This window comes from Sorex fumeus, unplaced genomic scaffold, assembly GCF_029834395.1.
Source record: "Sorex fumeus unplaced genomic scaffold, SorFum_2.1 ptg000128l, whole genome shotgun sequence".
Lineage (NCBI taxonomy): Eukaryota > Metazoa > Chordata > Mammalia > Eulipotyphla > Soricidae > Sorex > Sorex fumeus.
The window spans coordinates 12,666,774-12,691,260 of record NW_026606185.1 but is presented as its reverse complement, the minus strand read 5'-3'; the positions used below and the strand labels follow the sequence as shown (position 1 = coordinate 12,691,260).

At 40.9% G+C, this 24,487-nt stretch overlaps 1 protein-coding gene across 1 annotated transcript in view; it reads right to left on the bottom strand.

The window, feature by feature from the left end:
- The window catches only part of PKD1L1 (polycystin 1 like 1, transient receptor potential channel interacting), a 173,806-nt gene that overhangs the window by 12,429 nt on the left and 136,890 nt on the right, over nt 1-24,487 (bottom strand). Inside the window, exons 43-50 of the mRNA XM_056138434.1 lie at nt 19,912-20,022; nt 12,756-12,876; nt 11,215-11,298; nt 10,250-10,404; nt 8,627-8,861; nt 5,214-5,318; nt 4,812-4,952; nt 2,093-2,215 (exon numbers count right to left, since the gene is read on the bottom strand). Coding sequence (XP_055994409.1) covers nt 2,093-2,215; nt 4,812-4,952; nt 5,214-5,318; nt 8,627-8,861; nt 10,250-10,404; nt 11,215-11,298; nt 12,756-12,876; nt 19,912-20,022 — 1,075 coding nt within the window. The remainder of the gene's footprint in view (nt 1-2,092; nt 2,216-4,811; nt 4,953-5,213; nt 5,319-8,626; nt 8,862-10,249; nt 10,405-11,214; nt 11,299-12,755; nt 12,877-19,911; nt 20,023-24,487) is intronic.

Below are 24,487 nucleotides of genomic sequence, written 5' to 3'. Positions count from 1 at the left end.
CATAGGTGGGGTTGAACATCGTCATAACAACAAACAGAGGTAAAGCCACTCCTTCAGGGGAAGTTCTAGGGGATTAACTCAAGGACAAAAATCTCACCTGAGGGTTCAGCACTCCAGATTAGTAGGAGATCTGCTCAAGGGTGGAATTCCATCTAAGGTGTATTGCTTTCTCTTTTCCTCAGCTAGTAATCCATTTAAACAATTATAGTGAATTTACTTCTTATAATATTTCTAGTCATTTTGTATGAACACAGAGATATATTAAGCTTAAAATTTGGCTTTTCCTAGGGATATCTCAGACTTCAGTTCTCAGGCCAGGTTAGTCTTTCATAACCCTAGCAGGATCTTTATTCAGTTATTTCTTTTTGGGTCATGATAGAGTTTGTTCCATGATCATTTCTTATACTTATGACACTCGGATTGTTCCCTTTCAATGCCAGGGTAGCTTCAGCTTGCCCTGGGGCCAACCAGTCCCTTTGTTGGGACCCTGCATTTGGAGAACTGGGAACTAAGGACAACTATATGGATGCCCAGGAGTAAATATTATTTTGGAGTCAATTAACTTCCATGTTACAAAACATAGCATGAACTGTCCTCCTATGTCTAAACAAAAATCATGATTGCTAAGTCATGCAAGTGACATAAATAAAAAATAAATACAATTAGTTAGTGTTAGTGCTTGATGGAATTGGGTGTGCCTCAGCTGCAGTGCTGTGAAAGTAACTCAATAAATCTAAGCTCCCTGTGGGAGGAGCAAGGGCAACCCAATTTTATCCAACAGTAAATGGTCCATGACTGCAACGGTGGGGCCATAACAGTGCCTCTGGGACTCGACTTCTGATTTCTTACTTGTAGTTTTTCTGTTTCCGTTGGCTGGTCTATTTTTGAGTGTAAAGTCAGTTGTGTGTTGGATCTGAGCTCATTTACCATGTCTATACAAGTCTGAGACACAAAACCAGATCCTCTTAATAAGGTTTATGGAGGGACCCTTTTCTAACCCTGATGACAGTCAGTTAAAGTGGAACTGGGGCATAATAGAGCACTGAGCTGGAGGACAATTTAGGACCTTACCCTTTAGGACCTGGTCAGAATCACATACATTTCAGGGACTTTGTAGGATTTGGTTTTTGTATTGTTATTTTGCTTTTTGGGTTACACCCAGTGATGCACAGGGGTTACTCCTGGCTCTGTACTCAGGAATTACTCCTCGTAGTGCTCAGGGGACCATATGGGATGCTGGGAATCATACCCAGGTCAGTCGTGTGCAAGGCAAATGCCCTACCTATTTTTCTATTGCTCCAGCCCCACTTTGTAGGACTTGGGCCCTAAGCTTCACCCAATTTGAACAGACTGCAAGGCAGCCCGCTAAGACTTGGGTCCCTAAACTGGAATCAGGCTTTGAGAACCTACGTTTATTTGCTTATTTCTGTATTCTTTCTCCTGACTTTTTTTCCTTGATTTTCAGAGATAATGGGTAATTCCACTTGGGGAGTAAATAGCTCTAAGTTCTTATGTATTTATTGGGAAGTATTATAGGCCCATTATTTGGCACAGTAAAATGGGGGCCAGGAGACTTCTTTGTGATGCAGTGTGGAATCTAAGTGCTCAAGGATTATGACCTAAGGCAAGCCTAATTACTTCTCACCAGCCTTCTGTTACTTCCTCTGAAAAAGAATCAAGCCTAACCACAACTTGCTTGTGATTATTAAGTGAGGTTATTATTTAATGCCCCAACTAACATTCAGGACATACTTATTTTCTAAATACCACTTAATTTTTATATACCAAATGCCATTCCTAACATTTAAGAAAGGCTTTGCAGATGAATCTTTATTTGGAACAACAATAGTACACCATAGGAAAGCATAGTACAAAGCAAGTGTTTAATAAGTCTCAGTTAATGTCATAACCACAGCTTGTCATATAACTGATATGTCATGGGAAACCACCCCATAATTGGTTAGAAGACTGTAATTACTAAAGGGGCAGACCTGGAAAGAGGTTTGTTTTTCCCTTAAGAAGGAGCTAATTGAAGAGAATGCACTGATCACAACTGCTAATTGCAGGTAACTCAATGACAGAGAGATCTTACCCCTGGTGCAACGACAAAGGAGAGTGAGAGGCGCATGAATGCCGTTGTCTCTCGAATGCCAAGTAAACAAAGGAATTTCAGTATCAGGAGAAAGGAAACGATTCCTTGGAGCCATCTTGCTCTCTGAGACAGAAAAACATAGTTTAGTATTTTGTGCCAACTATGGAGAAACAAAAAAATCTTCAGTCACAGGAGGAGAACACGCAACAGGCATTTATCGAATGTGATCAAGTTCTACAGACCATGAATTTATGAGAGACAGAAATGTCAAATGTCTATAATGAAACTGAATTGGAACTAGCTATTGATAAACTAGGATGCATTGTCAGGGCCTAGTGCCCTAATCACTTCTCTTGATGAAAAAGTTTAGAGAGAAGTCGGGTAAGGGAGGGGGCTACGTTGAAGGCTGAAGGTAAAGAAAAGTCAGCTCTACTCCCAACAGGATGTCAAGCTCTTCCTGGGTCCCACCATATGTGCCCTTTGCACAGAATGAAACCCACTCACGGGGACACCCTCTCAAGAGCTTTTTACTATGTAAGAACCAGTTGGGGGAGATGGAGCTGAATGGCAAGAAGGCCTGCCCTTTCCTGAACCTGAAAGTTCTTTGTAGAGAATTTATGGAGAAGACAAGAAAAACAATACAGTATGCATCTGGGAAAAAAGAAACTAAAAGGTGGTATCTAAGCAAGTCAGTGAAAGTCCTTCCCTAATGCAATCTTAGAACCTGGTACCTCATATCATGTAATGGCCATTTATGGTCATTAGGGAGCTCAATGATCTTGAGTTCTACTACACAAATTTTACATGGACTCCAGGTTGCAACAAGCGTTCTAATATTCCAAGTCCTTACTGTCCATACCATCATCATCCACAATTTCAGACAATAGTTTTTTACTATGAAACATATTTGGTTTTTTTAGTGATAAAATATGTGCATTATCTTGTTAATTGTAAAAATAGAAGCTATCAATTTCTTCCAGTGGACTTTGCACATATAGAAAAAGAGACACAGCTTTGCGGTGTTGCTTGTTCTTACAAGGTGATATATTGTATCTGAACAAGGCTCAAGGATGTAACTGATAGAACTTCTTTGGAGATCTGTATCCTGGGCACAAGTTGTTGGTTCTTATTACTGACCCCATGAACTGATATATATTGACAAGATATCTAGATCTGATACTGAAGTAGCTATGAAAACTCACTCTGTTCCCTGAAAAGATTCTATCTTCTGATATATTTCAAGGACTTTCTGAGTAAGCCATATTCTTTCTCTCTCTCCCTCCCTACATCCCCCTCTCTCTATTTCACATGTTTACAGTAGTGTATATGTTTGTTATTATTTTATTTTTGGGCCACACCCAGTGATGATCAGAGCTTACTCCTTGCTTTGCATGCAGGGGTTAAACATGGTAGACTTGGGGGACCATATGGGGTGCTGGGAATTGAACCTGGGTCTGCCATGAACAAGGCAAGTGCTTTACCCACTGTAATATTACTCTGGCCCCTGTCTATTATGTTCACAGTTACACTCCTCTCCACCCTGACCAAAGCTCCCAGGACTCTATTAATGTTCTTATGTTTCTTCCAGTTCACCTCATCATTTCACCTACTTACTTCATGCTTTGCTTAGTATTCTCACTAATCTAAGGCCAAGAGTTAGTTATCATTTGATTCTGTTTCCTTGTTTTATTTTTCCACATACCACAGATGAGTGAGAATGTTCAGTATTATTCTCCTTCTGGCTTATTTTCCTTAAACATGATGCTAAGGAAAACTTCCTCTTGCTCTATCCAAGTTTCAGGGAACTGCAGTGGTTTCATCTTTTCTTATGGTTGCAATAAGAAATATTCCACTGTACATTTATGCCACAATATTTATTTTTATTTGTTAAGCAGTAGGGAGTTTGCCTTGTGTGCAGCCAGCCTGGCTGAGCTGGGTTCGATTCCTCCGCCCCTCTCAGAGAGCCTGGCAAGCTACCGAGAGTATCTCACCCGCAAAACATAGTAACAACAAGTCTCAAAATGGAGACGTTACTGGGCCTACTTGAGCAAATTGATGAACAACAGGAGGACAGTGACAGTGACAGTGAATTTTTTATTGAATCTCTCTGAAATAGACACAAAGCTGTTCATGATTTGATTTCAGTCATACAGTATCCCAACACCCCTCCCTCCACCAGTGTACATTTCCCAGCACCAGTGTCCCCAGGTTTCCATCACCCTCCAATCCCTACCTGCCTCAATGGCAGGGACTTTTCTTCTGTTTCTGTCTCTGTGTCTCTCTTTTTTACTCTCCTTTTGGGCCTGTGTTTTGCAATATTGATACTGAAAGGTTATCAAGAATATCTCTTTACCTATTTTTGACATTGAGATCTTGTCCAGCGTGATTACTCCCAGCTATTATTTTCACACATCTTATCTACTCTCTGCCTGCCATACATACTTGTGGTGGATTCCAATCATTGACCAGTCCTCCTAGCTCCTGCTTTCCCTGGCCATGGCTTTTAGTCTTCTACTATATATTTTTGTATACCACAAGTGAATCAGTCATTCTATATCAGTCCCTCTTTTGACTATGCTACAAAATTTTTAATCTATTCATCTATCACTGAAAATTTGGAAATTCTCATTTTAAACTTTCTAGAGTACATATGAACTTATCTTTCGGATACAATCACAATTTCTAGACCTTTCATGCTTTCCAGAATTTCCTGCCATACCTGATTGCATGAAGCCATATGACTAAGGTCCACAAATCCTTGAAAAAGTCCTTTGTGTAACTGGTCCATCACTTCTCCAGTGAGAGTAAGGCAGTGGCTTGAGGTTATATGGTAGACAAGGCTGGCCCCAACCACAAATAACTACAGGGTGAAGGAGAGAGGGCCATAAGATAGACGCATGAGTAGGGGATCAACTTGGAGTGAAAATTATTTACAAAAAGCACTACCAGGACATATGACCTTAAGTGCTAGTTTGCCATTCAAGTGTCATTGGGATAAAATAGCAATAAAGTTAAAAATAAGGTTAGAAATAGTACAGCATCAATAGCCCACAGAAGTTCTTTCTTTTGTTTTTAGACAAGCACTTTTATTTTTCATAAAGAAAATGACATGAGAAGCTACCTCCAGCCAGTTCCTTGGTTTTTGCCAATAGCTGTAGACACCTTTCTCAATCATGTCATAAAGTTCAATGCAGAGTTGAATCAAGCTGAGTACCAGGAGAAGCAGCTGATGAAAGGAATGTCAAAAAAAAAAAACAAGTAAACAAAAATACTGATATATACATACTTATATGTATATATTTTTATACTTTTATTTATATAAAGGTAAAGGTAAAGGCCTCCCGTTGATCATCGATTTGCTCGAGCGGGCCCAGTAACGTCTCCATTTGGAGACTTTGTTGTTACTGTGTCTGGCATATCGAATACTCTCGGTAGCTTGCCGGGCTCTCGGAGAGGGGCGGAGGAATCGAACTCGGGTTGGCCACGTTGGCCGCTTGTAAGGCGAACGCCCTACCTGCTGTGCTATAGCATTTTTTCTTTTTCTTTTTTGAGTCACAGTTGATGGTGCTTGAGGGCCATTTAGGCATCAACCCTGGCAGTGCTCAGGGGACTATATATGTACGGTACTGGGGATTCAAGCCCATGGTCACAGCCAAGGCAGTCATATGTAAGGCAAGTGCCTTACTTACCATACTGTCTCTCTGATTCGGATAAATTGTTTTCTTAAGGTCGACACTTCTGTTTGGCTCCCCTGCAAACACCTTGTCAATAGATACAAGGCAAACTACTTTCTTTTTTTTTTTCACATTAATTAATAATTTATTTTAAATAATGAATATAAAAAGCAAACAAGAAAAGATACATATTCAGGAAGGGCAAGGGCTTAAGAAAGCAAGCCCAGGAGCACATTTTAAACATATTTAAAGTAAATATATATTTTAATTTTTTAAATTTATTTTTATAAAGTAGTTCACAATATTTGATTACATTTAACATAAGAACACCAATCCCACCACCATTACACTTTCCCACCACCATATTGCAAAGTTTTCCATCCCGAACCCCAATCTCTGCCCCAAAGCAGAACTGAAATATTTTGTATTGTTGTTATGAATAACTCACTGAAAAAGATCCAAAAAAGGTTTCTTAGAGGAAATTGTGTAAAGATTGTTGTATTTCACCTAGGAGCCATTAAGCCCTTCTATAAGAGATTACTAACATGCTGTTAAAGGTTGAGCCTTGTGTGCTTATGTGTTGTGTATGTGTATATATATATATATATATATTTATGTAAAAATATGTTTTCCCCTAAGATTGGTTGCCTTCTATTCTAAATCCCATCAAATGTGGTTCTCTACTCTTTCTTATTCTGCAGAGTTGTGAAGCATCCTCTTCTAGGATAAGGTAAGTGTGTGTGTGTGTGTGTGTGTGTGTGTGTGTGTGTGTGTGTGGTGGGGGGCTGTTTGACAGCTCTTCACTCATCAGTCACTCCTGTAATCCCATTATGCTGGTCATTAGAGATGTAAACAGGCCCACCGGGGGTCTCAGAGAGTATGATTGTGGCACAGATGCCTACACATCTTCTAAGCTTCAGGATAGACCTCTCCAGTCTTTCTTTAATACTGCTGAAAAGATTAGTTTTTATATGTTTGTCAACTATACAGCCTATTTCCTTAGCTAGATAAAAATTTAAAAATTAAAATCTTTAAATTCCTGACTAGACTCTTTATAAAATCCTGCTTATGGTTATCTCACCACTGACATAACCGTTTCATTGACATAACCCATTTCCTTCCTTCCTTTCTTCCTTCATTCAGAACAGAGAGACATGAAGGAATAGAAACTAAACTGTTTGGAAGCAGTTGGCCTCAAATGAGCCTCTAGGTTCCTCCAGCGAACACCATTTTTTATGCACAATAACCTGTCACTGTCACTGTTCTCCCATTGTTCATTGATTTGCTTGAGCGGCCCCAGTAACATCTCCATTGTAACAATTGTTACTGTGTTTGGCATATCGAATACATCACGGGTGCACAATAATATGCTTATTTATTCTTTTTTTTTTATTTTATTGAATCACCGTGAGACAGTTACAAGTTTTCATGTTTGAGTTACAGTCACACAATGATCAAACACCCTCCCTCCACTAGTGCACATTCCCCACCACCAATATCCCTGGTATAACCCCCCTTTCCCACTCTCCCCCTGCCTCCATGGCAGACAGTATTCCCCATACTCTCTCTCTACTTTTGTGCATTATGGTTTGCAATACAAACACTGAGAGGTTATCATTTTTGGTCCTTTCAGCTAACACTTTTAAGTAAACTAAAAAAGTCCAAACAAACCAAAAAAAGACTTGGGTCTTATTCTTTGCTCTAGGGAGAAGGGATATTTTATCAGAATAATATCCCCAAGAATAGAACAAAGATACTAAAACTGCCTTACAGAATATGAGATATTTCACAGAATGAGATAAGTGAAAGAGCATTCTGTGAATCCCAATCTTGCTATGAAGACTGTAGGGTTAACACAAACTTCCTGTGAGCCATTTGAATGCAACCATCCCTCCTGTACCTAAAATCCATCTAGTAAAAGTGTTCTGGGGCCTATGAAGAAACTCTGATTTAGACATCAATTTATGAGAATCACAAACACACCAGCAAGGGCTTTGGCATTTCGTCTGCCTTTTTTAAGGTCCATTGCACTTTACTACACTATACTACCTACAGCTAAAATAAGGGCAAAGTTCAAATTTGCGGTTTATCGGAATTTATGAACTAGCAGTGCTATGCCAGTCATACAGGAACCTGTGACAAAAGAAAATATCGGTACCAATGACTCTGCCTTTGTTTAAAAGTTTGTTATTTTATTCATTATGAATTTTCGCTGCTTATCTGCAAATTTCCAAAAATAGTTCCCAGAATATTATCTACCTAATAGCTGAGTATTGTAGTCCCTACATTTGAAATCTAAAATATTATGTCGGACAGGCCTGATACATGGCCTTTCTCCTTCTACCCACACTATTTGGGCTTTGTCACAGACCCAAACAGAAAACAATCACTCAACTATCCTTGAGGTCTAGAGTTCACTATATACCTTCTAAATTTCACAACATCTAGACTCTGCAATACCCTGAGACAAGGCATACCCAATCTACAGTCTTTTCACAGCATAAAATGAAAATATAGGTCAAATTAGTAAGTTTCCCAAATTTATAGTGTTTATAAAGTTCATAATTACCTTGAGTGATTTCCATGACATGTCTCATGGTTCTAAGCTTGTACACTTGCCCCCATATCATATATGTAAGCAGTTACCCATATTGAAGCTGGGGCCTCTAAGAAAATAGTGCAGGTGAAGTGAGCTTGTAAGTTAGGTGCCTATACAAGATGAAACAGTGTCCAGAGATGCAGAGAGCTGGTAGCTATCTTAATCCAAGAAGAGAGTCTTTGTCAAAATATGAGCATACCATCATGTTGATCTCAAAATTTTAACCTCCAGAACTGTGTGAGTATAAACTGATAAACTCACCTCGAGAAGCGTTCTGTAGGACTGCAGGGATGAGTTGCTATGGAAGATGGTGAAAGACTCCACCAGAGCAGAGAGGGTGAGTCTCCCAGTCGGAAGAACCTCTGCAGTCAATGATACACTTGAAAAGAGTTGAGATGGTGGGTTATAGAGGGAGAAATATATGGACACAGCCCTGGTTCCATGGTCAGTCCATTTTCTGGCCCTGAGGTCCAGCAGGGTCTCTTGAGTGGCAGTCCTGTAGAGCAGAACGTGTCAGGGGGCAGTAGGAGCTCATATCTATCAATGCCCCAGGGCATCTGATATAGCTCTTGGGTCGACAAGGGTGTAGATCACCCCTATGGTGTGTCTACTCATTAAAAAGTTTATTGTCCTCTAGTCCCTGCCTGTGGACTCACTAGGAAAGTATATATCCTCTAAAGGGGAGAGGTGTCTAGGGAGATAAAATCACCTCTCCTTAGAAAGTAGAGTATTGACAAAAGAATCTTGAAACTGAGCAGCTCACTGCAAAGATGCCTCTGGATTTTGAGCCAGGCCGATTTCACCACCGTGCCTCAGATGGGAGCAGGTATTGTCCCTCCACCTGGCCCCTAGGAATTCTGGTGTCCACCATCTTTCAGAACCCAGTGAAAAACCCAAGTGCTTGGGGTTAGGGACAGCAAACTCGAGGCCTCATAGGATAGGGGATGGGCCTGTCCTTCCCATATCCCTGCCCCCATGGGGCCCTGGATGTCATGCCCATGAGCTGCTTCTGGCGACTACTTAAGCTCATTAATGTTCATGATCTAGAGCACACAAGAGAATCTTGGAACTGAGCATCTCACTGCAGAGGTTTCTTCTGACCCAATTATCTGAAATTTTAGATTTCTAGGAGTGCACAGCCGCTCATCCTATGTTATTTGTAGTGGGCAACACAAATAGATTATCTAGCAACTGCCTATTTGGCAGGTTTGAGTGGTGGTGGGAAATTAAAAATATTGGTGATGGGAAGATGTGATGGTGGTGGGACTGGTGTCGAAATACTGAATGTAATACATTAATGTGAACAATTTTATGAAAATTAAAAAAATAAAAAAGAAAGTAGAATATTGATATTTCTTTTTACCTCCTTGGATTTTTTTCATTATGTGTCCCACAATTACTAAATGATTTCTTCTTTATATATTTCTGTCTGCATTACTCAAAGTTATAAATTATTGGATCTGCCACAGTGCTTCCTGTAAGCTTCAGACCATCAGTATTACTATTATATATTAGCATAATCCCAGGGATGTGTGATGAAAATTGAGCTCCCAGTAGGAAGGACCAGTAGAATCTGATTGTGTAAGCCTTGGCAGAACATAAGTGGTGCTGACCTTATTTATAGAAGACATGTGAACACTTAGCACAAAGACAGCACATAACAAATATCCATTAGGTTCTATGACTTCCAGACCTACTTGTAAATTCTAGAAGGAATGTTGAGCTTGTCCTTTTCTCAAGCACTTAGAGAGTGAAGGCCTCAATTTGTATTTTATTTTTGCTACAACACTCATGCTAAGCCTTGCTCTCACCAAGGGAGAACAGGCACTTATATTCAGTCAGCCTCATTCTACAGTAAGGAACTGATATAGTAAATCAAACTACCTTGTGCTGCCCAGATTGAACTCGCAGTCATCCCTGTAGCTCCCAGCTACATTCTGGATCTCTTGGTCAATCATGGAGAGAATCACAGGGTCTCTGATTCTGGGATTAAGTGTGGGGAAAGAATCTTGGAGAGGCATTGGAAATGAACTGGAAAGCTGTCAAATAAACCCCAAGTGGATGAGCGTCAGATGGATGCACATATCAAGTTGGAATCTCTGAGTCTGGCTGCACGTGGGCATATAGACTATACTGAAACACAACTCCTTTCCCCCCACAACCAGCCCTTCTCCTCATGTACCAGTATTCAGCTTGAAATGGAAGGAAAAATGCCCCATAATAGAAGGAAAGTCTAGCCTGTTACATTCACTAATCTGGACGACACAGACAGTGGATGTCCATGGTGACACAGGTAAGTGCCCACCTTCTTATAACCTCCTCAGGAAGCAAATATGAACAAATTTCAATGATAATATTTTAATTTCAAAAGTGTAAGATAGAAACATCCTGTTTCTGCATAGAATATCAGATTTCTGGAAGGCTAAACAGAGAACTGAACAAATGCAGTAGAATTCCAAGGGTCCAAAAAGAGACTTGGGAGTTTCAAAGAGATGAAGGAAGGAGGCCAAGATCACAGATCTCCCAATCCTAGAATAAAATAATTCATATAAAGTCTTTAGCACAATACAGGATACATATTTTGTTTTGCAGAGCTTCCTAGTTTTAAATGAAGGTGGAAGTAGTGTTTGTGAAATTTTGACTCCTATAACTACCCTCCTAAATTAGAAGTCATATTTTACTTCCCCTTTAATACGTTCAAATGCTTAATTTTACGTCACAGCCATAATGCTTTCAATTTGCCCAAATGAGTCATATGGCTGTGGGGTTTTTTTTTCTGCCTAAACATCTCCTATATTTTTCTAGTTCAATGTATTTTTAGAAGTTAAATAACAGAGAACATGTCTTACCTTGCATAGACTACCAGGGGGTACTTTCATCTGTTTGATGACCAAAGTGCCTATTAGGTAACACTTTCCTCCCAGAGCCATGGGCTAGAAGGAAAAAGGAAAGAAATATTGTGAGGCTGAAAAAGAACCTCACATGCGCCATGACAGACTGCACTTCAGCAAAACAAGGAGTAGGCCTAAGTTTCCTTTTCCCCAAAAAGAATTCCCTGAGACTGTCCTTGACCAAAGCTGGAAATGCCCTACACGCCTCTAGCCATCCAATGATAAGTAGGATATCTCTGGGCACAGCAGGTGGCCATGACCAATAAGCGCACAGATTTGTGACTGCTTTGTCGCAATTCTTGGGAAAACTGCCAACGTTGCTTATGTAACCATATGCCATATAATGTTCCCTGGAACTTGGGTCAGGGTCCTTGTCGAGACTCCATTGCATTGGATGAGTCTTGGACCCTAGCTCGAGCTAGCAATAAAGGTTCCTTTGCTTTTGCGTTCTCACTTCTGGAACTGGTCTCTCTGCGTACGGGAAACCCAGAACCCGGTTATAACAATATGGCTAAATATACTAGATATACTGTCAATTCAGATCCCATCTTGCAGCAGCACTAATGGACATGCTCTGGTAACTTTAGTTTCCAACTTAAAAGTTGACTTTCCCTTTAACATATCTAAAGATAACTAACATCTACAGAAAGACTGTTTCTTGTACTAGAAATGAACTGAAATGAAAATCTTGTTTGCAGAGCTTGTACCAAATCAGAATGACCCTCTTTTATCATTTCCTAAAATTCCTCCAGTATAATTCAACTATAAATAATTAAAAATAGAATTCTGAAATAAACAGTTGAGTAATGAGAAAGTCATCAAGACTTTTTTCAAAAGTTATAAAAGGAGACACAGGCAAAAAAATAGGGTTGTCATACAAAATATAGGTTTGCTGGAAACTTTAGAACTAGGACAACCTCACCACTTTCTGAAATCTGCCTCAATTCCTCATTTTGCATGGCCATGTGATTTTTCTTCTTGTTCTGAAATACCCCTGTGTCCTTAATCACAAAGTTCTGTATGGTGAGTCTTCAAACTTCATTTGCCCAGGATCTCCTAAGAACTCCCCCACCCCAACCCCTGTGCCCATCAGTATTCTGGTATGAAGGAGCTGTGTCACTTACCTAGTCGCGAGGGATGGAGTTAGAGTGCAATTGTCAAAGAAAGATACGGAGCTCTGAATACTTACTAGTCAGAGTTCCTGACTTAAGATCAACACTAATTTTTGAGAATGACAGTACAGAGTTGTAAGTCCAATATTATTTCTGGGGACTCAAAATTAGGTAGGCCTTGCATGTGGTCAATCCAGTTTTGATCCCTGGCACCACGTATGAATGATACCACTTTGAGTGATCTTTGAGTGCAGAGCCTGGAGTAATCCCTGAGCATTGATGGACATGGCCTAAATACCCCCTCTCCCCAAAACCCCAAATAGTATTTCTAATCATTTTATATGGTTTTGGATGATGGCTCAATAGTGAAAGGCTATGGAAACTCACCCTAGGGCCTGGTGTGTGAACTGCAGAGGAGTTTTCTTGGTACAGGCCATCCAGCAGTGTGGTCAGACTCCAGTGCCACCAGTCATCCATACTTCTCAGACCACCAATGGAATGACGCACACTTCTTAATACAGGAATGGAAAGAAGAGATTTTTACTGGGGACACTGGTGCTGGGAAACTGGCCACTTGTGAAGGGATTAGTGTTTGAACACTGCATACCTAAAACTCAATCATGAATAACTTTGTAACTATATAATTCACAGTGATTAAATAAAAATAAATTTTTTATCTCATATAAATTCCATGCGTTCTGCAAGAATCAAAGTAAAGCCATCTTCAAAATGAGGTGGAAAACCCTGTAACATTTTGTAAGAAAAAGTATTTTTAGGTAGAAGATTTTGCATAATAGAAAAGAACTGGTTTATTTACTCAACAAACAGTACTTTACTCAGTGGGAGGCACTTTTCTAGACTCTGGGGATACAAACTTAGATCTCTATCTCTTATGGTAAAAGAAAGAGCAAATAAATATATTGTTAGTGATAAACACTAAGAAGAGAAACTTATCAGGAAAGGCAGACAGGAAAAAGAAAGGGGTCAGTGGGAAATTTAGTTGAACTGCTATGAAAAACTTCACACTGGGGTGTTTTGGCCAAGACGTACAGGCAACAAAGCAAGAAAATTTTATACTGAACAGGAAAAAATGGGGACATATCTGTGAAGTTAAGTGAAAACCGTGCAGTGAACAAAAATAGAAGAGATCAAACCACAGGAAACTGCACTACTGCATTTGAGTTTAGTAGATGACCTTATTTTAGCTCTCTATTCCAACAAAACAGAATAGATTCCCATCGAGTCAAGTGGCTGTGACTCTAGATGAGAATACACAGGCCAAGTGCAGTATTAGTACCTAGACAGGGTCAGTAAAAGTAGTCCACGTTCTTTCAAATTAACTCATTTATCTTTTTAAGTAACTCATCTTTCAAATTAACTGTTTTATTTTCATTCAAATTAACAGTTTAACTTTATAACAAGAAATAACAAGAGAACTGAAGTAATTTCAAATTGACAAAATTATTATTTCTAGGTAGACAAAGTGATCGAGCCACATGCATGGTAAAAGCTGTACATTGGGAATAGATACTGGGCTCTAAGTGCATCCATGGGGAAGAGTTAAACTTCCTCAGAGAAAGGAACATATTTCTCACTTTTCTTTGAGAAACATCTTCACATGTTAAGGCGAGTCTATGTGTTCACCAACATCTCCACTGCAATGAGAAATGAGTAGGACAGCCATTGCATTAAGGTTCTTAGCATGAGACAGGGAGACACAATTTTGCAAAGTGGTAAAAAGTGATTTTAACACGTGATCAAATACACATAATTTTAATGGTCTTGTCTGTTCTAGCAATCAAATCCAGGCCAATCCAAGAGTAAAATTGTTAGTGAGAAAGCAGATTTTCCTGTGATGGTGGGTTCTTGAGTACTGTATGAAAAATTTGCATACAAAATTTAGAGATTGAAAGTTACTTTATTGTACAGAAAAAGTGTACAGGTCCTTCCCCAGATGTCCAGCCTCTCCTTCACCTGTGAACAATGACTATGATCTGACCCTGACACTGCCTGGTCCTGTGAATGACTTCCCTGTCCTGTGATGACTTCCCTGTCCTGTCCCACGCTGTCTACTCACCACCCATGAGCACATTCTCTGTCCTGTTCCATGCTGCTCTCTGTCCTGTCTATGATTTATTCCGTCTCTTCCACAGCTGCCCAAGAAGGTAAGATCCCTGTGTTCTGTACCGTCACTGGGCCTCCCGGCTGTACTCTAGCAGTTTCTGTCATCTAGTTCTGATTTTCCTACTCATTCCTTACAGCCATGTGTATGTGGGTGAGAGTCCTGTGCTTAATGCCTTGTCACTACCTGGGTGTCTTTATTTGGGAATGACACAGCAGGAGCTGAGCTGTAGAGTGCCAAGTCACTTTGAATTGCCACCCATGGAACAGGTAGCCAATCAGAAAGTAGAATGGGATGGCTGGGGGTGTGATTTGTTAGCCCATAAAAGGAAGGCCGCCAGCCCCAGTTCTCTGGCACAATGTTAGAGCATCGATGCCTCAGGAAATGACCATAAAGTGCTATTATTATTATTATTATTATTATTAATTTTTAAAGTTTAAAATCCGATAGTTGTTATTAAAGACCGTACAATTTGGAGGCATCCCCAGGAGGGAAGTTACTTCTGCACAGCAACCTCAACCCCACTCTGCTTGACTGCGTGGCCAGGCCCAGAAAGAGGCTTTCATGTACCAGCAGGTTGTAGGACTAAGAAAACATCAGACCTGTTTCTTCTTGGCTGCTCATTGCAGCTGCATGAGAACTGTACTGCAACAACACTATTAAAACAAAGGACCTGTGCACACTTGCTCTGGAGCAGAGGTACCAGGATCTTGTAGGCATTTACACACCTGAAGCTTAAAAACAAGAAATAACCTCTGGACATAAGGTAAAGGTAAAGGCCCTCCCGTTGATCGTCGATTTGCTTGAGCGGGCCCAGTAATGTCTCCATTGGAGACTTTGTTGTTACTGTGTTTGGCATATTGAATACTCTTGGTAGCTTGCCGGGCTCTCCGAGAGGAGCGAAGGAATCGAACTCGGGTCGGCCATGTTGGCCGCTTGTAAGGCGAACACCCTACCGCTGTGCTGGACATAAACACCACCATTAAACAACTCCCATCCTGTCTAACCCTCATAAAGCTTAAACAATGTAACATAAAGAAAAGGGAAAATGTAAGAACCCCAAGAAACCCAAGACAACAAAAACCCAAGTGGACAACCAGTGCCATCACATCTCTGTAATTTTCCTGAAGAGTCGTTCAGGACAACAATCATAAAAGGACATGCAAGCAAAGAGTCAATGACCTTGAAGAGAGTCTGTTGAAACAAATAAAATATATTGTTCCAATAGAAGTAACTAAACTTAAAAATGCATTAGGAAACTTTATAAGCCATATAGATGAAGTGTTTGGGACTGGACCTGCCAGTAGCTAGACAGTTACACCCACCAACTGCCGTGTAACCCCAACAACGTCCAGGATCCAGAGATTATCACACCCAGCTCCCGGGAGAGAACAAGGCAGAGTCTTCTACCCTGTGCCTGACTGTCCTCACCAGGGCCCAACAGCTGAAGACCTCTGGGCCCCAGCCAAGGCCATGCTGGGACCACTCTCCACACACTTGGATGAGCCTCACGCATTAAAGAACTTGCAGAGGAAGCCAGGTGTGTGGGACCCGGGGCTGAGATCTCCAAACCTGCACGGTTTGGGACTGGACCTGCCAGTAGCTAGATAGTTACACCCACCAACTGCCGTGTAACCCCAACAACGGCCAGGATCCAGAGATTATCACACCCAGCTCCCTGAAGCACGTGGCCGCATTTGCGGCCGCGCGACATCTTATCATCTCATTCCTACTTTGGACAAACTGGCAGGTTACCAAATGTAACCTGCCCACATGGCAGAGTCTGGCAAACTCCCCGTGGCATACCCAATATGCCAAATACCAGTAACAATGAAAGGTCTCATTCTCCTAACTCTGAAAGAACCTTGAATATGGCACTTTTTAAAAAAATCTCAGGGCTAGGATGAAGGAGACGTTACTGGGGCCTGCTCGAGGCAATCGACGATGGTTGTGATAGATGAAGTAAAAAGAGGAGAGGCATATTTGAAGATACCATAAACAAATACATCAAGAAAAAAGAAGAAATAGAAAACAGATTTGACAAATTTGAGAACTGAAGAGTAAAAGTGAAACTGGAGCCAGATAATTAGTACAGTGAGGAGGGGATTTGCTTTGTATGTGACTGACCCAGGAGAATTTGTTGAGGAACGTGGATGATAGCAATGGGATTGGTATTGAAACATTGTATTTCTGAAACACAATCATAAATAAATTTTTAATTCATGGGCTGGAGCGATAGCACAGCGGGTAGGGCGTTCGCCTTACACGCGGCCAACATGGCCGACCTGAGTTCGATTCCTCCGCCCCTCTCGGAGAGCCCGGCAAGCTACCGGGAGTATTTGATATGCCAGACACAGTAACAACAAAGTCTCCAATGGAGACGTTACTGGGCCCGCTCGAGCAAATCGACGATCAACGGGAGGGCCTTTACCTTTACCTTTTTTAATTCATGGTGACTTAATGAAAAAATTAAAAAAATAGTGACCCCAAATATCAAATGCATAGGAATCAATTTAACAGGGGCAGTGAAACACATAGTTAGAATTATAAATAGGGCTTAAGAGAAATAGAAAACACCAGGAGATAAAAAACATTCCCTTTTTATAGACTAAAAGAATCAGTGTCGTTAAAATTATCATCCTACCCAAATTACTATACAGACTTAATGCAATTCATTAAAACTCCAATGACTTTAAAAAAGATTAGGAATAAACTTTAATAATAAATTTAAATAATTTAAAACCATAATAATTGTACAAAACCATAAAACTCCCCAATAGCCAAAGCAATCTTCAGAAAACAAAAGGAGCGGAGTACTGCATTTCCCAACTATAAACAAACTATAGTAAAAAGATGTATGGTATTGGAATAAAGACAGATTTTTAGACCAGTGGAATAGAATTGAGAATCCTGAGTTAAGCCCTGAAACTTATGGCTAGCTAATATATGACAAAGGAATTAAGTATATGAGATGAAACAAAGAAAAATTCCTTTAACAAATGATGTGGGGGAAACTGGATAGACACATGAACAAAATGAACTTAGAACTGCACCTCACACCCTTTACAAAACTAAACTCAAGATCAGATCAGAATCCATAAAATACAATGAAGGAAACATTGGCAGAACTTTCCAGGAATTTGACCTCAGAGATTTTTTAATCAGATGAGCATGTTTGAAAAGATAAAAAAGAAGAAAAATAAACAAATAGGTCTATATCAAATTAAAAAGATTTTATATAGCAAACTAAAGTCAAGCTCTAATAAAATGATACCCAATTGAATGGAGAAAATATTTCTATACATCAGATAAAGGGTTGATATCAAAGATCTATAAAGCACTCACAAAACTCAACAACTGAAAATTCAACAACCCCATCCATAAAATGGGGTGACACTTTTTATTTCATTTATGGGACAGTGGAGAGGAGACTCTCATGAATCTCAATCTGATAATGGCAAATGCTCTCAGAGAGTTGAATAAGATGTCCGAAGGGTTCCTTCCTCTCTTGTAGTGTGTCTGTAGTAGCAAAGACAACTATTATGTTATTGCTTTAAGATACTTAAGTTTGGGGCTGGAAGCCTGCTTCATGAGCAGAAGGGAGAAGGCAGATGGAATAGAGAAGGGATCACTAAGAAAATGATGACTGGAGGAATTGGTTGGGATGGGAGATGTGTGCTGAAGTAGATAATGGACCAAACATGATGACTTCTCAGTGTCTGTATTGCAAAACATAATGACCCAAAGTAGAGAGTATGGGAAATATTGTCTGCCATGGAGGCAGGGGGAGGGTGGGAAAAGGGGGGTATCCTGGGGACATTGGTGGTGGGGAATGTGCACTGGTGGAGGAATGAGTGTTTGATCATTGTGTGATTGTAACCCAAACATGAAAGCTTGTGACTATCTCACAGCGATTCAATAAAATTAAAAAAAAAATATTGGGCCCGCCCACTCCTCTCTGGAAAGAAAGATGGCGGCCGCACGGGAGCCGTGTGGAAAGCAGGATTGAGCCGGGCTTGGGGGAGCGGCGGGGACCTCATGGGAAGGGGGGCTTTGTGGGCCGTCCCCCATGCCCCACCGAGGTCGCCAGCTGCCCCCCACGAGCGGCTCTCCGGCACGGCCACGGCCCCCGGAGGCACAAGGACTTAGCACAGAGAACCAGCCGCTTGGAGCAGAAAAGCAAATGGACTTGTGTTAAAACGCGCCACCAAGCCTGCCCGGAGGGGAAGGGGCGTTGACCAGCCCGCCCACTCCTCTCTGGAAAGAAAGATGGCGGCCGCACGGGAGCCTTGTGGAAAGCAGGATTGAGCCGGGCTTGGGGGAGCGGCGGGGACCTCATGGGAAGGGGGGCTTTGTGGGCCGTCCCCCACGCCCCACCGAGGTCGCCAGCTGCCCCCCACGAGCGGCTCTCCGGCACGGCCACGACTCCAGGACACAGAAACCAATCTCTTAACTAGCTAACCTTTAATAGAAATTCTTCCAGGGTCAATAAGTAATATAGCAGAAATTCAAAACCAAGTTGTAGAAAGCAAATCATTTCACAACGCTGTTTCAGCATGTCTGATTGTGGGGGGTGGGTCGTAAACTCTAAACAATAGTTGTGCATCTTCTATCGAAATAATCTATCTAGTCAAAGTATATAGAGTATTAACTAGAACTCATCTGCCTCACAAGAATTGGGAGGGGTGGGAGGTGGGGGTCTATTGGGGTTCGGGGCTAAAAATGAGTATTGGTAAAGGGAAATGTGTTTGGTATCTACATGACTGAGAACTAAACCCGAAAGCTCTGTAACTTTTTCCACAGTGATTCAATAAATAAATAAATTATAAAAAAAAAAATATTGGGGGCTGGAATGATAGCACAGTTGGCGGGGCATTTGCCTTGCACGCGGCTGACCCAGGTTTGATTCCCAGCATTCTATATGGTACCCTGAACACTGCCAAGAGTGATTCCTGAGTGCAAAGCCAGGAGTAACCCCTGAGCATCGCTGGGTGTGACCCAAGCACTGCACTGTAGCACTGTCCTGCCATTGTTTATCGATTTTGTTCGAGCTGGCACCAGTAACATCTCACAACAAATTGTGAGACTTGTTACTGTTTTTGGCATATCTAATATGTCACGGGTAGTTTGCCAGGCTTTGCGGTGCAGGCGAGATACTCTCAGTAGCCTGCCAGGCTCTCTGAGAGGGGCGGAGGAATTGAACCCGGATGGGCCGCATGCAAGGCAAACGCCTTACCCGCTGTGCTATTGCTCCAGCCTGGTGTGACCCAAAAAGAAAAAAAAACTTAAATTTTATTTAGCAATAAAGTAAATAACCATTTCCCCAGAACTCTGAGTTTGGTGTGCCCCATGTATTCACACTGGCTAGGAAAAATCACTCTTAGGACAACAGATCTAGAAAGGTTCACCAAAACTGCCTACCGTGTAAATTCATTCCTGATAGCTTGATTGAGAAAATACTCATCTTGGGAGAATGTTCCACATATTATAAATAAAAGCAGCAGCAGCATGATGATGTGCATATAAATGTCTCTATAAAAAAAGGAATTTTAAGATTAACATCTGTAGAAACACCATGTGTATTGTCCTATGAAACATTAATGAGAAACATTAATGAGATTGGGTTTATAAATCTCTGGAGAAAACATTCTGTGTAAGATATGTTAAAAAATAAAATATGAACTCCCAAATGGAGACAATTGTGGTAAAGTTCATAAAGATATAATTCCCAGCACAACTTCAGTTTCAACTTCCCCTACTAGTGTAGTCTTAATGGACTGGTTTGGAATTTATGTTGTAGTGGTGGTGGTATAGTCAGAACCTGAAACTGGAAGGATCAGGATCTTCATCTTCTAGTACCACAAGTGACCACAAAGTGCCAGAATCAAATCAAGGTCCAAACATAGGCCCTACCACTTGAGCCCCATCCCTGGTCCTATTTATTTACAAAGAGTTAATGTTTTCTATTTCTCAAAGGACAATGAAATAATGTTATAGTATCTTTTCATCTAAATGTTAAATAATTCCCTCTTTCCGTGTTTGCACTATTTCAGTTCATCAGTCCATGAAAACCTTTTTTATGGTTCAGCTATTATTATTATTATTATTATTATTATTATTATTTCCCTATCAGACATTTAAAACAGTGTTTTTCTTTTTAAATGTGAGAGCTTTTTATTACCATTTCTGCTTAAATTTTTTTAATTGAATATCCGTGAGATGGAACATTACAAAGCTGTTCATGATTGGGTTTCAGTCATACAATGATCCAACACCCATACTCCACCACTGTACCTTTCCCACCACAAATGTCCCCCATTTCCCTCCCACCATCCCCCAGTACCCCACCATCCCCCTGCCTCCCTCCATGGCTGGCACTTTTCTTTTTTCTCTCTCCTTTTGTGTATTATGGTTTGCAATACAAGTACTAAGGTGTCAGGGTGTTCAGTACTTTTATCAGGATGGTAAGGCTGGAATAGCTTTGTAATTGGGTGGCAACTTTGGGGTGTGGACGTGACTGTGAGCTTTCCAGAAGTACAGGAAGGTGGGGGTAGTAGACCCTGCTAACCCCAAGAAAGCCTGGAGATTTCAGTCACAAATCTGGTACACCCAAATTTTCAGCAGATTATATTTTGATGAGGTCCATCACAAGACAGTGGAGACAGGCCAGGGGTATAGTAGCAATTTAGGATTATGGAAACAAGCAGTTGCAGGGGTCTCTGCTTGGGTGGGCACCAGGCTGACTCACCCTCCCTCTGATCTATCCTGGTCTGCTCAGCCTTGCACGGGTTCAAGATTTACCCTTTCGAGATTTATTTAGGCAAGGCCAATAAATGAGCTGATATAGCATAGCCGCATATAGTTGGTGAGTGTGGTTCCCACATACCTAACTTTCAGCTATTTAATTTCTTGGGAAACTTGGTCTTGAGTTGTTGAGTATCAGGAAGCCTGAAGCAATGCTGATGCACTCTGCCCAGTGGGTACAGGTTGACCAAACCAGACCAAACCAAACCAAACCAAAGATAACAAATGACTTCAGCTGTTATTAAAATTCGGATCTATAAAGTTTTAATGTTCAAAAAAATTCAAATCTGTTTCTTCTTACCCAAATAAAAAGAATAGGAATAGCAGAAAATTCCTTATTTGCTTAAACCCATGATTAAAATGAACAATCAGAATATAGAACTATAGCACAATAAAATTTATGGAAATAGCTCTATTATTTTGCATAAATTCTTTTTCCCCTTTTTAAAATTCTTTTCTGTTTTTAAGGAGTAAGCTAATCAAGCCACATTTTGAAAATTTGACATAAAATTTTGAAAAAAAACATTTTATTTTATTTTTTATTTTTTAAATTTAAAAAACCATTTTATTTTTTAAATTTAGTTATCATTAATTTCATAATGGCTAAGGATGGCTAAGGATTCTTCCCCCTACCTTCACCAGCCCATACACCACTTTTTGGAAGACATTTCAAGTTAAAATTATGTGGTATTATTGCATTTCACTGCAATAGCTAATTTTATGACAATCTTTTTTCTGAAAAACTGGGGTGTGACCATTTTGCAAAGATCTTTTAAAAAAATTTTAAAAATTATATTTTAGGTAGCATGGTTACAGTAGTGGTAGTTTTTAAAATTTCATCCTTTTCTCTCCCTCCTATGTGACTTCTTTTTTAAAAATTTTTATTAGTGAAACACCATGAGGTACAGTTGTAAACTTATAAATTTTTGTGCTTGGGTTTCAGTTATACAATGATCGAGTACCCATCCCTCCACCAGTGGCCATTCTCCACCACCACTGATCCCAGTATCCCTCCCATACCCCATACCCCCACCCCACCCTTCCTCTGTGTTCTCTCTCTCCTTTTGGGTGCTGTGGTTCGTAAAAGAGGAATTGAGTGGCAATCATGTTCGGTCTATAGTCTACTTTCAGCATGTATCTCCCATCCTGTCACCTATGTGACTTCTAGTCTGTCTCCTATTTCTCCCTTTTTTCACCTACTTGATTTTGTGCTTAAGAAAAGTAGGGGTTTTACCTTCCACCAGTACTGTGTATTCCCTTGTTTTGTTTCTCTATATGCCGCAGATGAGTTCTTCCCCCTCTGACTTATAATCATAATCGTGTAATATTAGTACTTCATCCTCTGACTTAACTCACTTACCCCCCCCCCCCCAAATAGCTTATTTTTGTTCCATACAAGTCAAAACTAGTTTCTCAAATGATATGGATTACCATCCCTTAATTTTCCCCATTTAGTATCAGTGGGAGCATAAGGGGCTCAATTTCTAACTTCCTTTGCTTAAGTGATATACAGAATCTTTTTCTTTCTCTTCTGTAATAGATCCTGAACATATATCTCACTCAGCTATTGTAGGGCTTCCATCTTTTTTTTTTTTTTTGCCTTTTGGGTCACACCCGGTGAGGCACAGGAGCTCCTCCTGGTTCTGAACTCAGGAATTACCCCTGGAAGTGCTCAGGGTATACCATGTGGGATGCTGGGAATCAAACCCTGGTCAGCCGCATGCAAGGCAAATGCCCTACCCGCTGTGCTATCGCTCTATTTCTGACTCATTTCACTTAGTATGATACTCTCCATGATGACTATGTAATATTCCATTGTGAAAATGTACCATGGCTTTTTTTTTTCCAGTCATCTGTTCTCAGGCACTCGAGTTGATTCCAGATTCTGGCTATTGTGAATTGTGCTGCAATGAACATATAAGCGCAGAAGGTGTTTCTGCTGTGTTTTGGGGCTTCTGGAGTATATTCCCAGAAGTGGTATTGATGGGCTATATGGAAGTTTAATTTCCAGTTTTCTGAGGAATGCTCATGTTTTCCATTAAGGCTGGACCAGTCGGCATTCCCGTCAACAGTGAATGAAATTCCCTTTCTGCCCACATCTGCGCCAGCACTGGTTGTTTTTGGATGCGTGCCAACTCTGTGGTATGAGATGACATCTCATGGCTGTTCTGATTTCATTTCCCTGATGATTCAGTGATTCCTGAATGTAGGGCCGGGAAGAACCCCTGAAAATTGGATGTGGGCCCAAAACTTAAATGAACAAGAAACCAACCACTGAACAGAAAAAGAAAAAAAGGGAAGAGTTAAGTCTTTCTAATGATGTACAGCATTTTTTCATGTGCTTTTTGGCCATTTGCATTTATTCTTTGAGGAAGTTTTTGTTCATTTCTTCTCCCCAGGTTTTTATGGGGTTGAATTGTTTTTTCTTGTAGAGTACTACCAGTGTCTTATATATCTTTGATACCAATCCCTTGGGCTGGAGCGATAGCACAGCAGGTAGAGCGTTTGCCTTGCTCTCGGCCAACCCGGGTTCGATTTCTCCGCCCCTCTCGGAGAGCCTGGCAAGCTACCGAGAGTATCCTGCCTGCATGGCAAAGCCTGGCAAGCTCCTTGTGGCATGTTCAATATGCCAAAAACAGTAACAAGTCTCACAATGGAGACGTTACTGGTGCCCACTCAAATAAATCAATGAACAATGGGAGGGAGGATAGTGCTACAGTGCTACTAATCCCCTTAACATGAGTATTGGGTAAAATTTTTTTCTCATTCTGTCAGCTTGCTTTGAACATGTTATTTCGAGAGAAGCACTCTTTATCAAAGATTTGCCTTGAAATGAGTTCCCTATTGGGCTGGAGCGATAGCACAGCGGTAGGGCATTTGCCTTGCACGCAGCCAACATGGCCGACCGGAGTTCGATTCCTCCGCCCCTCTCGGAGAGCCCGGCAAGTTACCAAGTGTATCTCGCCGGCACGGCAGAGCCTGGCAAGCTCCCCGTGACGTATTCGATATGCCAAACACAGTAACAAGTGTCACAATGGAGACGTTACTGGGCCCGCTCGAGCAAATCCATGAATAACGGGAGGACCGTGACCGTGACTGTGAGTTCCCTATTTAAAAGGGAAGTTAATAGTGCCCAAGCTATAACAGAAGATGTTTGTGAAGGTTGCAGGAGATAGCCCCTCTATATACTTTA